The sequence below is a fragment of the Lycium barbarum genome, chromosome 11 (assembly GCF_019175385.1).
Source record: "Lycium barbarum isolate Lr01 chromosome 11, ASM1917538v2, whole genome shotgun sequence".
NCBI lineage: Eukaryota > Viridiplantae > Streptophyta > Magnoliopsida > Solanales > Solanaceae > Lycium > Lycium barbarum.
In genome coordinates, this window is record NC_083347.1 from 120,903,814 (window position 1) to 120,922,398 (window position 18,585).

The 18,585-nt window shown below is 38.7% G+C and overlaps 2 protein-coding genes across 2 annotated transcripts; one reads left to right on the plus strand and one right to left on the minus strand.

The window, feature by feature from the left end:
• The first annotated feature begins 11,430 nt into the window (after positions 1-11,430).
• Positions 11,431-18,216, plus strand: LOC132617874 (plant-specific TFIIB-related protein PTF2-like). Its single transcript, XM_060332944.1, is given in 3 exon segments — positions 11,431-12,686; positions 12,688-13,273; positions 13,325-18,216. Coding segments are annotated over 3 exon segments (1,599 nt in total). The 5' UTR covers positions 11,431-11,951; the 3' UTR covers positions 13,603-18,216.
• LOC132620225 (uncharacterized protein At5g01610-like) lies at positions 17,659-18,066 on the minus strand. The gene has a single exon (XM_060334910.1). The coding sequence runs from the start codon at positions 18,064-18,066 to the stop codon at positions 17,659-17,661; it is 408 nt and encodes a 135-aa protein (XP_060190893.1).
• Positions 18,217-18,585: the final 369 nt, after the last annotated feature.

An 18,585-nucleotide genomic window follows, 5' to 3' on the forward strand; every position in this document is an offset into this window, starting at 1 on the left:
GAGAATGCGTTAATGTGTTTTTATTAATCCGGAAAATGTCTCAAAAATTTTGTGGAAAACGTTTTCCAGAGAAGCAAAAGATAGGGGACCACAAAAAAGGGGGGGGGGGGGAGCAAAGGGTCATATATACCCCTATACTATCCCGAAATAATTGTGCATATCTCGCGTTTGCTTTTTTGATGATATATACCCCCGTCGTTAGCGTTTTGATCATATATATATATCCCTCCGTTTAAATGGCTCCGTTCCCTCGGACATGTGGCCCCATCTTAAATGCCCAACCATATTTTTTTTTTAATTTAATCTGATTTCCAAACACAAAACAAAACAAAACCAAAAAAAATGAAAATTAGAAAGTCTAATCTCTAGCGAAGCTCCACCACCGGCATCCGACGCCTCTAACGGTATATCCATGGATCCAAAATTAAACCCACTTTGAAATCTGCCCCATCTTATCAACCCTACAAGGTTCAGTCCATTCTCACCATAGTCAACAAAATGATGGCCAAAAAAAAAAGCAAAATGGTGAAAATTTTGTTAGAATCAATTTTGTTGGAGTAAGAAAAGATTTCATTTTTTATAAAAATAAAAAATATATAAAATAGAAAATTGTGGGGGCGGGGGTGTAATAAACCCAAAATATAATAAATTTTAAAGACTTTTTTAAAAAATAAATAAATTTTTTGGAGGGTGGAGGGGGTCACGGGACGAGGGGTGGTGCGTGGGTTGGGTGGTGATAGTGGGGGTAAAAAAAAATTCCATTGTTTATAAAATTTTATAAAAGTAAAATAAAATATATGAAAAAAATAATTGGAGGGGAGGGGTTGGTGTCACGCCCCGAACCATGGCCTGGGCGTAACACGGCTCTCGGGCCTTGCTTGCATGTGTCCGAGCGAACCTCATGGCTTGCTTGTCAACATGGGCATCAAAATAATATAATCTATATGATGCAATTTAAATAAATCATGAAAATATAATTTGCGGAATAAGTCTTGAAATTATCTCATAGCATGAAATATCATGGAAACACAATAGTTTGCAAACATAAAAGCATAACTGACTCTGTGAACTAACATATGTCTATGAAACCTCTAAAACATGTCTGAATACTAACTACCAGGACATGGCCCTGGACTACCATAAACTGAATGCTAATGCAGACTCCATGTTGAACCCCGAGAGAAGTGGGGCTCACCAATAAGCTGATATCTGAAGTGATCCTACTGCGCAGATGTATGCTCCTGAAAACCGGTATCTGCACCGTGAAGTGCAGGCCCCGGGCAAAAGGGACATTAGTACATGGTGAATAGTACTAGTATGTAAAACCTGCTGAAATGAAGAACATGGCACAACATAGATATAGGATATGAACTGAAACTGAATGTAACTTGAACATGAGCATGAAACGTGAGTAAAGTCTTAAAACAGTAAATCAATAGAAATACTTGTATGTAAAACTACTTGTAACGTGGGGAATGCTATAGTATAACAGACAACATGGTCTGGTACTTGCGTCCTACCAGCGGAACACTCACAACCTTGCCAGGGATATGAGATTTAAGTAATAATAAGCATGTAAGGATCCAAACTGCATAATGAAGGTATTGCCTCCTTGCTGACAACCCTTATCCTACGGTGGCAACGTAGTTTCAGGCTATCTGAGCCTTCTCGGTTAACTAAGCAATTCCCAAAAACATGAACATGATATAATTGGCTAAGAAGCCCATGATTTTCGTGAAATAACTTGTAATCATGATTTCACGAAATAACTTGTAACATGGTTTCATGAAATATCTTGTAATATGGTTTCATGAGATAACTTGTCATAGTCTTGCAAACATATTCTTGATTCATGAGTAATTACAATAGTTCATATATATATATAATTGACTTGAAAACATGCTTGCAACTTGCTACATAAAATAATAAAGTTTCATATAAACATAATGAGAACACATGAGGAAGAATTCATGATTCATGGATTAAGCTAGGGTTCCTAATAACCGTAATGGAAGATTAGGAATACAATAACGAATATAGATACAAAATTCATGTACATAAATACATAAATATGGGCTACCAATATGTTGGGTTTAATGCCCTAGGGTTTGAACTTTATGGATATCAAGAAATGGAGCATGGGGAAGAACGTAGAGATTCCCACATGTGGATGGAAGTTCTACATACCTTAATTGCTCCAAAACTTGAATTAAAGACTTGAGCTTTGAAGAAGATTTCCAAAATCTTGAATTCTTGAACCTTGAGATGGGTTTTCTTGAAAACCTTAATTTTAGAATGATAATTTCTTGTTTAGATTACAAGGATAGGTATTAGAATTGAGTTGGAATAATTATGGTAGGCTTACCTTGGTGTTCTTGATGATGGAAGAGGGTAGGAAGTCGTTCTAGGGCTTGAAGGAATGAAAAATAATGACTTGAACTGGTATGGACGAATATATACTGTCCTGTGAAATTGCAATTTATGTCCAGCACAGTGCTGGCCGTATTTCAGTTTACGGGTCGTAAACTGAAATACGATCCGTATTTTGCAATACGGACTGCACTGTGTCTCTTCAGTAAAATGGCCATAACGCCTTGTACAGATGTCCATTTGACCCCCATAATATACCGTTGGAAAGGTATTTCAAAGCTATACAACTTTCATCAAGGAAGTTTTCCCAAATTCCAAATACGTGTTGAAATACGGGCCGTAAATCGAAATACGGTCCGTATTTAACCATGTGACATCAAAATGCCAAATTCCAGAATGTTCAGAAATTCTTGGTTTTGGTTTGCGATCACTGTTCATGGGCATAAACTGAAATACGGTCACTGTTCATGGGCGTAAACCACCATCTTGCAACTGAACAGAGAAATTCTAACTCTCACATTTTTTATCTGATTTTCTAAGTCTAGGATCATGATCAAAGTTCAAGTTAAAGGTACGGGGTGTTACAATATCTCCCCCTTGGGATCATTCGTCCCCGAATGATGGGTCATGGTTAAGAATATGGCTGGACATGGCTTGAATACATGAACACAAATGAAACATGACATAAAACATAAGAGCTTGACATGGTTACGTGGGAGCATGATCATGGATCATGAGAACTGAATGCCGCGATTACATGGAAACATGGATACTGAAGCATGAGACATGAAACATGAGCGTTGGATACATGACAGGAGCGTGAAACATGAGACATAACATGACATGGACTACGGAAAGTTATCTTGAAAGTTCTCTGCTTGCTGTTCAAACAAAAATGGGTACTTGGATTTCATATCCTCCTCGACTTCCCATGTAGCTTCCTCAACCTTCTGGCTCCTCCACAAGACTTTCACTGAGGCTACTTCCTTAGTTCTCAACTTGCGAACTTGACGGTCAAGAATGGCTACGGGGTTCTCCTCATAAGTCAACAAATCCTTAACTGTTATAGTATCAGCCGGAATAACCAACGACGGGTCTCCAACACACTTCCTCAACATGGACACATGAAACACGGGATGTACAGCAGCCAAATCTTGTGGCAACTCAAGTTCATAAGCTACTAGACCAACCTTTCGTAGAATTCTGTAAGGTCCAATATATCTGGGACTTAGCTTCCATTTCTTGCCAAATCTCATAACACCCTTCATGGGTGAGACTTTAAGGAACACCCAATCATCAACTGAAAATTCTAAGTCCCTTCGCCTCACATCTGTATAAGACTTCTGGCTACTCTGAGCCGTTTTCAAATGCTCTTGTATTAACTTGACTTTCTCCATAGCCTGATAAACCAAATCTGGTCCTAACAACTCTACTTCACCAACTTCGAACCAACCAATTGGTGATCTACACCTTCGCCCATACAGAGCTTCAAACAGTGTCATCCCAATGCTAGCATGATAACTGTTATTATAAGAAATCTCGATAAGAGGCAAGTGATCATCCCAATTACCTTTGAAATCCAAGACGCATGCTCTCAACATGTCCTCCAAATTCTGAATAATACGCTCTGCCTGGCCATCGGTCTGCGGATGAAAAGCTGTGCTAAGGTTCACCTTGGTACCCAATCCTTTCTGAAAAGATTTCCAGAAGTTCGCTGTAAACTGAGCACCACGATCTGAAATAATGGACACTGGTGTCCCATGCAATCTGACGATCTCATTAACATACAGCTTGGCATAATCTTCTACTGAATGTGTGGTCTTTACTGGCAGGAAGTGCGCCGACTTAGTAAGCCTGTCAACGATCACCCAAATAGAGTCATGTCTCCTGGCTGAGCGAGGTAGACCTGATACAAAATCCATATTGATCATTTCCCATTTCCAGACAGGAATATCAATATTCTGAGCCAAACCACCAGGTCTCTGGTGTTCGGCTTTCACTTGCTGACAATTCGGACACTTAGCTACAAAATCCGCCACATTCTTCTTCATATCGTTCCACCAGTAAATCTCCTTAAGATCATGATACATCTTAGTGGAACCTGGGTGGATGGAATACCTGGAATTGTGAGCTTCTGACATGATTCGCTCTCTGAGCCCATCTACATCTGGAACACACAATCTACCTCGGTACCTCAAGGTACCATCATCTCCCCCTTGTTCGAAAGCCATCGTCTTATGCTTGTGAATCCCCTTTTTCAGCTGCAACAAGTAGGGATCATTAAACTGTTTCTCCTTGACTTCAACTACTAAAGAGGAAAGAGCCCTACTCTGAACAACCACACCACCATCCTCGGAGTCCAAAAGTCGAACTCCAAGATTGGCCAAACGATGAACTTCCTTTGTCATAACTCTCTTATCCACGTCCACGTGGGCTAAACTTCCCATGTACCGCCGACTAAGAGCATCAGCTACAACATTCGCTTTCCCCGGATGATAAAGAATATCCACATCATAATCCTTAAGCAATTCGAGCCATCTCCTTTTCCTAAGATTCAGCTCCCTTTGTTTGAAGATATACTGCAGGCTTTTATGATCTGTGAAGATATCAACATGCACTCCATACAAATAATGACGCCATATCTTAAGTGCAAAAACTACAGCTGCTAACTCTAGGTCATGAGTCGGATAATTCTTTTCGTGAACCTTGAACTGACGAGATGCATAAGCTACAACCTTATCATGCTGCATTAAGACACATCCGAGACCAACTCCCGAAGCATCACAATAAACCATGAACCCTTCGGTTCCCTCTGGTAAAGTCAAAACTGGCGCAGAAGTTAGTCTCGTTTTTAATTCCTCGAAACTACGCTCACAGGCATCTGACCACTGAAATTTAACTTCCTTCTTCATCAGCTTGGTCAATGGTGCTGAAATAGACGAAAACCCCACTACGAAACGTCAATAATAGCCTGCTAGACCCAAGAAACTGCGGATATCTGAAACTGATGCGGGTCTGGGCCAATTCTTAACGGCCTTAATCATCTGAGAGTCAACCTGAACACCCTCACCAGAAATCACATGACCTAAGAAGGCTACTGATTTGAGCTAAAATTCACACTTAGAGAATTTTGCATACAACTTGAGGTCCTTAAGAATCTGAAGAACTATACAAAGGTGTTCTGCGTGCTCGGCCTCACTACGGGAGTAAATGAGGATATCATCTATGAATACAATGACAAAGAGGTCGAGGTATGGCTTGAAGACTCTGTTCATGAGGTCCATAAATGCTGCTGGGGCATTGGTCAAACCGAAGGACATGACACAGAATTCGAAATGACCATATCTGGTTCTAAAGACTGTTTTAGGAATATCTTGTCCCTTAACCTTAAGCTGATGGTAACCTGATCGGAGATCTATTTTGGAGTAACATTGGGCACCCTGAAGCTGATCAAATAAGTCATCTATTCGTGGAAGAGGGTATTTGTTCCTGACCGTGACTTTATTGAGCTGGCGATAGTCAATGCACATGCGCAAAGAACCATCTTTCTTGCGAACGAAAAGGACTGGGGCACCCCATGGAGAGACACTGGGTCGGATAAAACCCTTGTCTAAAATATCTTTAAGTTGAGCCTTAAGCTCGCGTAATTCAGCTAGAGCCATCCTATAAGGTGGAATAGATATAGGTTTCGTACCTGGGAGTAGGCCAATTGCGAAATCAATTTCCCTATCAGGAGGGATTCCGGGAAGATCCTTGGGAAAAACTTCTGGGAACTCATTAACAACAGAGACTGACTGAAGAGTTGGGGTCTAGGAAGATGAATCCCTAACCCGAACGAGATGATAGATATAACCCTTAGACACCATCTTTCTTGCCTTGAGGTAAGAAATAAACCTACCCTTAGGACTCACTGAATCACCCTTCCACTCTAAGACTGGCTCATTAGGAAACTCGAAATTCACAGTTTTGATTCTACAATCAACTGACGCATAACATGAATATAACCAGTCCATGCCCATGATTACATCAAAATCTACCATTTCTAACTCACATAGGTCAGCTGGAACAACATGGTGATAGACTCTGATTGGACAGCCCTTATAGACACATCGGGCTATGACTGACTCACCAACTGAAGTTGACACTTCAAAAGGTTCTTTTAGCTTTTCAGGTTCAATACCAAATTTCCTAGCAACATAAGGGGTGACATAGGATAGGGTGGATCCAGGGTCCATGAGAGCATAAACATCGAAACTGAAAACGGTGAGTATACCTATGACAACATCAGTACGGTTATCGATATCCTTGCGCCCGGTCAAAGCATACAAACGGTTTGGGCCACCGCTTGTGTTGCCGGATCTAGCTGGTACACGTCCTGCCTGAGTCTGGTTATTATGAGGGACTGATGAATTTACTGACTGAGTCTGATTACCTCCTGTGCCTTGTCTGACTGAAGGGCAATTTCGCTGAACATGGCCCGGCTGGCCACACCCATAGCAAATATTTGATCCAGAGTGGCACTCCCCAGGATGCCTCTTCCCACACTTAGCACAAATCGGATTGGTGAAGTTACTTTGAGTCACACTGGCCTGAGACTGGGAGCCTGACCACCTGAAATTCTGTTGACGGTTATCTTTCCTGAACTTGGAAACTGGAGCACTTGCCGTGGACGGAGTAGGTCCGGCTGACCTGTTCTTAAAGAACTTTCTGGTTTCATTACCACTGAACTGTCCGGTAGACTTGGCCCTCTTGTTGAACTCCTTGTCTTTCTCTTTCTGCAAGGCTACCTCCTCCTTCAGCCTTGTCTCATTCCCATGTACGAAAGCAACCATCTTGGAGATAGTCATTCCCCCATTCTGTGCGGCAATATTGGCCCCATCGTACAAATAGGGATCAAGACGTCCAACAAACCTCCTCACTCTTGCCCTCATATCCGGTACCATATATGAAGCATGCTTAGGCAGACTGATAAATTCTAAGTAGTAGTCCTGAACTAACCTACCATTCTGTTTAAGCTTCAGGAATTGCTCAGCCTTAGCTTCTCTGACTTCTATTGGCATGAAGTGGTCCAGGAAGGCACTTGTGAATTCATCCCATGTAGCATCAGGTGCATCCTCACCTCGGGATAATTCCCAAGTTTCATACCAGGTGTTAGCAATGCTCTGCAGCTGATGAGCTCCAAAAGTAGCTGCTTCGGTTTCCGTAACTTTCATAATCCTGAAGATTTTCTGAAGAGCATCGATGTAGTCCTGAGGGTCCTCATCTTTCTTTGTCCCCGTAAAGACTGGGGGATTCATCCTGAGAAAGTCCTTAGTCTTAGAAGACTCTCCATTACCTCTTGAGCTTGACCCAGACTCCTGACGTTGAGCCTGAGCTGCTACCAATTGTGTGAGCATATTGATAGCATTCCTAACATCCCCATCCGAATCACTAGGAGGTGTAACTGTAGGAGCGGTTGGGGCTGCTATCTGAGTCAGAACGGTCTCTTCGCTAGTTGCTTCCGCAGTAGCCCCTTGGCTGGTGGCTGTAGCCTTTTTGGTGTACTTCCTTTTTGCAGGCATTTTCTGAAAATACGTACACACACGAATTAGAAAGATATCCTAAAAGTACTGCTCTAACTGCACGATCTAGAATATGAAAGAATTGAGACAATCCTGAATGTCTTGGTGGTTAACTGTTTATATGTGTGGGGCCCTCACACATATAAAAGTGACCCCACTGGACACGGTTTCATAGACTCCCTAAAGACACTTGAACCTAGGCTCTGATACCAAGCTTTGTCACGCCCGAACCATGGCCTGGGCGTAACACGGCACTCGGGCATTGCTTGCATGTGTCCGAGCGAACCTCATGGATTGCTTGTCAACATGGGCATCAAAATAATATAATCTATATGATGCAATTTAAATAAATCATGAAAATGTAATTTGCGGAATAAGTTTTGAAATTATCACATAGCATGAAATATCATGGAAACATAATAGTTTGCAAACATAAAAGCATAACTGACTCTGTGAACTAACATATGTCTATGAAACCTCTAAAACATGTCTGAATACTAACTACCAGGACATGGCCCTGGACTACCATAAACTGAATGCTAATGCAGACTCCATGTTGAACCCCGAGAGAAGTGGGGCTCACCAATAAGCTGATATCTGAAGTGATCCTACTGCGCAGATGTATGCTCCTGAAAACCGGTATCTGCACCGTGAAGTGCAGGCCCCGGGCAAAAGGGACATTAGTACATGGTGAATAGTACTAGTATGTAAAACCTGCTGAAATGAAGAACATGGCACAACATAGATATAGGATATGAACTGAAACTGAATGTAACTTGAACATGAGCATGAAACGTGAGTAAAGTCTTAAAACAGTAAATCAATAGAAATACTTGTATGTAAAACTACTTGTAACGTGGGGAATGCTATAGTATAACAGACAACATGGTCTGGTACTTGCGTCCTACCAGCGGAACACTCACAACCTTGCCAGGGATATGAGATTTAAGTAATAATAAGCATGTAAGGATCCAAACTGCATAATGAAGGTATTGCCTCCTTGCTGACAACCCTTATCCTACGGTGGCAACGTAGTTTCAGGCTATCTGAGCCTTCTCGGTTAACTAAGCAATTCCCAAAAACATGAACATGATATAATTGGCTAAGAAGCCCATGATTTTCGTGAAATAACTTGTAATCATGATTTCACGAAATAACTTGTAACATGGTTTCATGAAATATCTTGTAATATGGTTTCATGAGATAACTTGTCATAGTCTTGCAAACATATTCTTGATTCATGAGTAATTACAATAGTTCATATATATATATAATTGACTTGAAAACATGCTTGCAACTTGCTACATAAAATAATAAAGTTTCATATAAACATAATGAGAACACATGAGGAAGAATTCATGATTCATGGATTAAGCTAGGGTTCCTAATAACCGTAATGGAAGATTAGGAATACAATAACGAATATAGATACAAAATTCATGTACATAAATACATAAATATGGGCTACCAATATGTTGGGTTTAATGCCCTAGGGTTTGAACTTTATGGATATCAAGAAATGGAGCATGGGGAAGAACGTAGAGATTCCCACATGTGGATGGAAGTTCTACATACCTTAATTGCTCCAAAACTTGAATTAAAGACTTGAGCTTTGAAGAAGATTTCCAAAATCTTGAATTCTTGAACCTTGAGATGGGTTTTCTTGAAAACCTTAATTTTAGAATGATAATTTCTTGTTTAGATTACAAGGATAGGTATTAGAATTGAGTTGGAATAATTATGGTAGGCTTACCTTGGTGTTCTTGATGATGGAAGAGGGTAGGAAGTCGTTCTAGGGCTTGAAGGAATGAAAAATAATGACTTGAACTGGTATGGACGAATATATACTGTCCTGTGAAATTGCAATTTATGTCCAGCACAGTGCTGGCCGTATTTCAGTTTACGGGTCGTAAACTGAAATACGGTCCGTATTTTGCAATACGGACTGCACTGTGTCTCTTCAGTAAAATGGCCATAACGCCTTGCACAGATGTCCATTTGACCCCCATAATATACCGTTGGAAAGGTATTTCAAAGCTATACAACTTTCATCAAGGAAGTTTTCCCAAATTCCAAATACGTGTTGAAATACGGGCCGTAAATCGAAATACGGTCCGTATTTAACCATGTGACATCAAAATGCCAAATTCCAGAATGTTCAGAAATTCTTGGTTTAGGTTTACGATCACTGTTCATGGGCGTAAACTGAAATACGGTCACTGTTCATGGGCGTAAACCACCATCTTGCAACTAAACAGAGAAATTCTAACTCTCACATTCTTTATCTGATTTTCTAAGTCTAGGATCATGATCAAAGTTCAAGTTAAAGGTACGGGGTGTTACAGTTGGGGGGAGGTGAGGTAGGATGGGTGGTTTGGGGTGGTGGGTGGAGGGTTAATTAGATATTTTGTAATATTTGGAGGTCTTAAATTGAACAGACACATCTATTCATGAAAAGGCATGACTATTCTGAAAAGTCATTTCTCAAATCTATAAATATAAGGACACTCCAAAAGTAGCATATAGAAAAATCTGCAGGTATAATACGGGTTTTGTTGTATCCTGAAGGGAATTGCTTGTATTTTCCCCAATCTGTATATGGGCAATATCTGTTTAAGAAAAGTCGATTTTTCACGCCCTCAAAACCATTATCTTCTTTGGTTATGTTTACCAATTTTTATAACATGGACTGCGAGTGGTGGGGAAGGGGTTGGGTGGTGGGGGAGGATGGAGTGGGTTTGTGGGCATGGGGGAAGGAGTTGGGGTGGTGGTGGGGTGTATGGGGGTGGGTTGGAGAATGCGTTGATGTATTTTTATTAATCTAGAAAATGTTTTTCCTCAAAAAAAATTGTGGAAAACGTTTTCCAGAGAAGCAAAAGATAGGGCACAAAAAAAAAAAAAAAAAGGCAAAGGGTCATATATACCCTGTATTATCCCGAAATAGTTGTGCATATCCCCCGTTTGCTTTTTCGATGATATATACCTACGCTGTTAGCGTTTTGGTCATATATACCCCTTCGTTTAAACGGCTCTGTTCCCCCAGACACGTGGCCTCATCTTAAATGTCCAACCATTTTTATTTTTATTTAAGCTAATTTACCAAACACAAAATAAAACAAAACAAAATAAAAAAATAAAAATTAGAAAGTCTAATCTCTGGCGAAGCTTCACCACCAGCATCCGACGACTGCAACGGTATATTCATGGATCCAAAATTAAACCCACTTTGAAATCTGCCCCATCTCATCAACACTACAAGGTTCAGTCTATTCCCAGCATAGTCAACAAAATGGTGGCTGAAAAAAAAAATCAAAATGGTGAAAAATTTGTTGGAATCAATTGTGTACTAATAATTAAATCTAAAAATTGTGATTAAAGCTTGTCTTGGGTAGCTGAAACGTGAAGAAAAAACAGAAACTTCACGGACAGCCATTAATGAAGCTTCAAGTTCAAGTTTTGTGTTTCTTTAAACGATTTTTATTTCGAGCGAATGTTATTGCAAAAGATTGGCTAAAACTTGAAGAGCAGATATCTGAAATTTGGGATAATTTGATGAAGAATCCAGTGGGTTTTTGGTTGAATTTCTGCTGCAAATTAGTTGGAGAAGAAGAAGAAAAAGAAACCCACATTTTGAATTTCAGAAATAGCCGCATTTTTAAGAAATAGCCCCTTTCCGGTTTAAAATAATTTTTTAATGATAAATTAGATTAAATAAAAAAGAAAATGGTTGGAGCCGTTGAAATCGTGCTACATGTCCCCGTTAAATGGGCAGTTAGACGCGAGGGTATATATGACCAAAATGCTAACAACAACAGGGTATCTATCATCTAAAAAGCAAACAGGGATACACACAACTATTATATATATGAAAGAAAAAAAAAAAAAAGAAGAAGATAAAACACAAGAGTCGGACGACGCCGTTCTGCATAATACCCATTCAGGCTTCCCCTCCTTTTCAATTCCTTATTTATATCAAAACCCTAAACCTTCAATAAATCTCTCAATTCAACCCCCAAAACAATGGATAATCCCAATTCTCGTCCCTGCCAAAATTGCAACAAAAGGACAATAGTTGCAGATGATCATACAGGTAATCCTGTTTGTAGATCATGTGGAATTATCCAAACATTCGATAATTATGATCCACAAATTGGTGGTTTAACTGGTCCTACAGGTACTTATGTACATACAGGTACATCAGGTATTGGAAATAAATATAATTATAAAGAAACAAAAATATATGAAGCAAAAAGAATAATTAATGATATAACCTTTCAATTACAATTTTCTCCTTCGAAATGTAGTGAAGTTGAAGTTATGGTTAAGAAAATTACTGTTGGTGAATATGGTAAAGGTAAATGGTTTGAAATATTTGTTGGTGCTTGTTGTTATGTTGTTTTTAGACAAGATAATAAGCCTTTGAGTATTGTTAAGGTTGCTAGTTTGGTTCGTTGTGATATTTATGAGTTAGGTCGAATGGTTTATCGAGTAGTTGAATTTTTAGAATTGGAGTTGCCTCAGATTGATGTTGTTGGTTCGTTTGAGTATTATGTTAAGGATGTCGAGTGTTTTAGTGAGGTTGACGAGGATGTTATTACGAGGATGTTGAAACAAGGGTTTTTTTTAGTGAATTGTTTGGTTAAGTGGTATGTTACGACGGGGAGGAGACCGTTGCCGGTCGTGGGGTCGGTTTTGGTTTTCGTTGCGGAGTTGAATGGGGTGGATGTGAGGATTGAGGATGTTGCGGATGAGTTGGGGAGTTGAGGTTGTTACGTGTAAGTTGAGGTATAAGGAGTTGTTGGAGAGGTTAGTGAAGGTTGCGAGAGGTTTGCCTTGGGGTGAGGATGTTACGGTTAAGAATATTATGAAGCATGCAACGTTTGTGATTCAATATATGGAGTTGAAATCGATGTCGAAGTTGAAGAATAGCGGTGATGGTAAAAGGAAGAGTTTCGAGGATGTTGGATTTGATTTGGATTATTTGATCGATGATTGTTTGAGCAACGAAAACGATTACGCTATCGATTTTAATGACGGGGAAAACGACTCGCGGTATTTTCGGACGGAGCGTGCGTCAAATTTGAGTAGTGAAAGTCCGAATAGATTCCAGATATCTCTAGAGTGTTTGGCGATGGTTTATTCGAAGATTAAGAATGATATGTATGTAAACGAGTCGACTATTAGCAGAGATAATAGCATTCCGAGAAGGAAGAGAAGATATGGCATAATTTCGGTCACTGATTGGTGGAAGGGCGAATCGGAAATGAGCAAAATGCTTTTAATGAAGGAATTAGTGGAGAAAGACGTGGGATTGAGTGCTATGCCTCCGTCTTTTGATAGAGGTTGTTTGACATATGAAAGGAGAAAAGAGAAGATAACGTCTTTTGATAGAGGTTGTTTGACATATGAAAGGAGAAAAGAGAAGATAAAGGCTGCGAAATTTCGAATCCATAAGACAATGTATCCTTCAGATGCTGGATCGATGGATAAGGTTGATGTAGGCCCCGTTGAACATGTAAATGCTGGAAAGAAAAGGAGAAGGAAAACGAAAGTTGATGTTGATTGGGAAGATGTCATTATTGAAACACTTCTCCTTCATCAAGTGAAAGAAGAGGAGATAGAGAAGGGGTATTATAAAGCCTTGTTGGACTTGCATGTTTTCAACTATTGAAGATCTAACCTGTCAACACCAACCATTATGCCAATTTATGTAAAAACAAAGATGTGACAAAGAATATTTTTTACGTTTCTTTAACTGATTCTTCGAGAGAATAGAAGCTATTTTTGTTAATGTTTTCATTGCAAGAGTTACATATTTTTGGTAAAATGAGTGAGAAATATACTGGTGGAATATACAAAAACATGCTTTGTTTTTTATATATATCGTATTTGTATTCTCTGTATATGTTTTGCCTTCAATAACCTTGGCTTTTATTTCTTTTATGGGATGAGATGTTCCGTTTCTCCCAGTACATTTTCATTTTGATTCATAGAGGAAGTTTTTTTTTTTTTTTTTTTTTCTGACTTGCAAGATTTTCACTCTTCCAATCTATGTTGATCTTAGGATTGTGGAACAGAGAAATGATATTTCTAGAATGAATGAGGGCTCCTTGTCTTTGACCCAGTTCATTATGGTTTCCTTATTGGCTTTTGGTTATTCTAATTTCTTTTTGATAGGCAGTTATTTCGCATGCTGGATAATGTGATGATTCAAGGGGCCATAGATGGTAAATGATGTCATTTTTTGTGTCAAGTTGAAAGGGCTTATTTGTAGAACAATAATTTTTCCATCTTCCGCCGATTAGGATCATTGCTTTTCTGCTACCAAAGGGGAACTATACTCAAGTCAACTCAGAGTTTCACTATTACAGGGAATTATAATTTCAGGAAATCAAACACTCTGTTGGGCAGCACCTCTTCTGATAATTTGACGCAATCTTTAGGTAACTATTGGACATTTATTAAAGAAATATCTTGCTTGTTTTGCTTCTATAAGAGTAAGATCTGAGATGAGTATGTTTGATTAACAAAATGAAGTAAAGGCTTATAGTTTAGAATTTTGTTATCAAGTTTATATTCCTTTTCCTTTTTTTTTTTTTGGTTTCTCGTGTTAAAAGCTTGACATGCATATATTCTTAAACAATCTCAATACGTTCTCTTCCCTTGGATAAGCTCGCTTTCTTATATTCAATTAAAAATGTGAAAAGAAAAAAATTGGCATGTGTGTTGGAAATGAATGTATGTTATATCAAAGCCTTGCTATGTATTCTCTCAACCTCAGAAGATGTTATATGTCAGGTACTCTTGCGCTAACTTAAGGTGATCCTTATTAAATTCTCCATGGTCTATCAAAATTACGTATTACTTTCCTGAATGCCGATATATACACACAGCTGATGTGCACAGTTATAAATGTGCACAGAAAAAAATTGGCATGTATGTTGGAAATGAATGTATGTTATATCAAAGCCTTGCTATGTATTCTCTCAACCTCAGATGTTATATGTCAGTAACTCTTGCGCTGATTTAAGGTGATCCATATTAAATTCTCCATGGTCTATCAAAATTTCGTATTACTTTCCTGAATGCCGATATATACACACAGCTGATGTGCACAGTTATAAATGATGATGAAACTGCAATTACATCATGGATTTGGTTTAAAAGCTTTCATAACAATTTCCACTAAGTGCTTCTCTAGCACTAACACCTTATTGCTTTCTGATAGATACATCTACACATACGCCAGCATTTGGACCAACATCACTCGTTCTGTACCAAACTTATGTAACACCATGATTGAACTCAGTTCCAAGTTCTTCGCTGAAAATACCACCCAAGTAGAATTGAAATGTGATTCCACTCACATGAATTGCTGTATACTGGTTGTTTAGAGACAGAATTTAGCAGACCTGACTTGATAAATGCTGGGAAATAATATCTTCATAGTTCATACCATATAGCTTTAGTAGTATGATTTGTTTTCTTCTTCCTGGTGCAGTATCAGTCCCTTCTACTAAATGTGAATGTAAATGCATCAACAATAAGATCTTCTCCAGAGCCTATATCTTCATCATTTGTGGTGCAACCCGCAAGTCTTTGCTCTGTTAATGAGCTTAGCTTGCACCCAAGGGTGTGGCCTAGTGGTCAATGAGTAGGTTGAGAACCATGAGGTGTTAGGTTCAAATCCGAGACAAAAATACTACTCCCTCCGTCCCAATTTATGTTATATAGTTTGACTAGGCACAAAGCTTAAGACAGGAAGGAGGACTTTTAAAACTTGTGGTCTAAAATAAGCTATAGATATTTGTGTGGCTCTAAATCATTTCATTAAGGGTGAAACGGGAAGTTTTAAGTTAAATTATTTCTACATATAGAAATGTATCATTCTTTTTGGGGCAGACCGAAAGGGAAAGTGTATCACATAAATTGGAACAGAGGGAGTAAGTGATTTCTTTCCATCTGTCCTAGCTTTGGTGAACAGAGTTACCCGGTACCTGTTGCTGTGGGTGCTGGCAGGTATCCCGTGGAATTAGTCGAGATGAGCGCAAGCTGGCCCGGACACCACGGCTATTAAAGAGAATGAGCTAAGCTTGCCAATTATTATTTGGTTAATTCCTTCCCTAGTCCCACAGCTGAAAATCCCCAGCAACATCCTGTGGTTTTGGAAAAAATAGTTATGGAGTTGGTGAATACATTCATTTATTTAGATTTGAAGAAGGTAAAGGTAGCTAAGTAAATGAGATACGTTTTTCTTCACCATAGTTGTTCTTAGCTGCACTAACAGTTGCGTTTCTCCTCCAACCACTGTAGACAGAACTACAGTCATATTTCTGTACTTGAATGATGTTGATGTTTGTGAATTTTAACAAGGTGGGCTCTATATCCAGCCGGACTAGCTCAATACTCATTCATTTGATCAGCAGAAGTATTGATGCCAAGTTTGTGAAGCTGAGTGGCATCGCTGCTGAATGAGAAAACAGATTTTACATACTCCTTTGCTTTGCTTTGTTTTGTTTTGTACTTTCTGCGTCATCATTTATTGGCACACCTATAATAAGCCATCACTGCTCATGTCTCTCAGACGTCAATGCCCTTGTTCAAGATAACTGATGCAGCTAGAGAAGCCTGTATCAATAACAAGCCATTTTTCTGTAGCTGAATCTTTGAAGAAGGATGGTAAAATATGTGTTTTATTCTTATTTGAAAAGATTTGGATGAGAAATCTCTTTATATCTTCAAAGGAACTGAGGTACTTATAGTTATTTACTCATTCACTTTCCCAAACCCTAATTACTTGCTAGTTGCTATAACCTGGTAGGGGATAAAATCAAAGTTACGCAAGATATGGACCATTAAAGCTCTGTAGCTGTTGTGTTATTGAACTTCATATTAGTATTACTTTTGCAATTTTCTGTTGTCTTTTCTGTATTCCTCATTTTTGTACATGAGTAAATATAATTAGCTTTCATGGTTTAATTCTTTGCTGTAGTATGATTACTTCTGTTATCACGATGTTTGAAGCATCTACGACGGTGATGAATATTAATTATTTTTTTAGTGTTATCACGTTTTTTTTATCAAGGTTAACTGAGATGAGGTAAGGTTCATGTTCAGGTTGCTATAAATTTTACTTTAGTTATTCCGTAGCACTGGGTGTGTTGTTGTTGCTGGTATTATTCCGTAGCACAACTTCAATTTGACAAATTGTTTATGAACAGCAGGATGCGTGACGGAAGGACGATAACAATATCATTTCCTCCTTGTAGTGTGTGTTTACCTTATGCTGAAACACTTAATTATTTTCCGTTTATCTAATATTCTTCTCTAACTATGTGCAACTTTATGTGATTTTCCGGCTCCCATACTGGGAAGAAATGAGATGTTGCTTGTGGATTGTAAACACAAGTACAATCATACCTCTCGATAATAGCCATCCTCTATAACATCCGATCTTTCATGCTATGTTATATTATATATTTTCAAAGTAACAACATTTTGCTATTGCAGCCAAAAGATATCGGGACATACTATGTTGTTATAGAGAGGCTTGACTGTACTTAGTGACACAAAATGTATATTTTATCATTCCATTCATGAAAAAGCATCTCACAACAAATTCTTATTTGTCTTAATGTGTCGTTGATCGACCATCAAACAGGTTCAAGCATATGAAAAAAGCAAACAGTACAGAAAACATATAAATCTGAAGATATGTTTTCTCCTGTTACTGTCCAGCAGCAAAAGCCTCAACGGGGAAAGTTTTCGTGATGCCAGCTAGACTCTTGAAGTGAATCTTTCCCGTAGCGGGGTCCACTGTGATGTCACCGACCGGAGGCCATAGCATCAGCTCCTTGGCCTTCACTCCTTTAAGCTTCTTGATCCTCTTCTTCTCGACGTATCCAGTTATTTCGGTACCATAACTCACCAGCTTACTGATCATTTTAAAGTTATGTTCGACTTTTTTAGTTTGCAGGATCCACATGTACCCGGTGGTTTTTACGAACCCGACTTCGATTACTTCAGCTAGAGGGAGAAGCCCTGCTGGGAGTTCATATTCTTCAAGAAGGGAAAGTGCCATTTTTAGCCCTTCTTCATGACCGTTCTTGACAATTGCTCCTTCCTTTTCTGCCATGTTTGTTATTGTTGTTTGCTTATTTTGCTTAGGGGAACTGAATTTATAGTGTGGTTTGCTTAGGGGAACTGAATTTATAGTGTGGTATTTGCTTGTAAAGAGACAAAACTTGATGGAGAAAACAAAGTGAACATTGTATTAGTCCCCAAAGCTACTGATTTTACTTTGTACTAGTCTTCATTTTTTGTCAGTGTCTCTTTATCGCTAGTTTTTTTTTCTTGATACATGTTGCATTGTTCCAAGAATTAGATGCCAATTCCATTTCAATTTATATAGGTTTTGTCCATGAGTTCGATGAGAAATAAAGGAAAATAAATATATTCAATTGTGTATATTTTTATTTAAAATGAACATCCTTCTCCACTGAGCTGCAGCATTCAGTTTTCAATTGTGTAAATACATTATTAGACTGAGCTCTATTTATAGACACTACATTATAATTTTTTCACACGTAGGATACTATGTAAAAATCCTATTCCTATTCCTATTCTAACACTCCTCAAGTTGATGCATACAAGC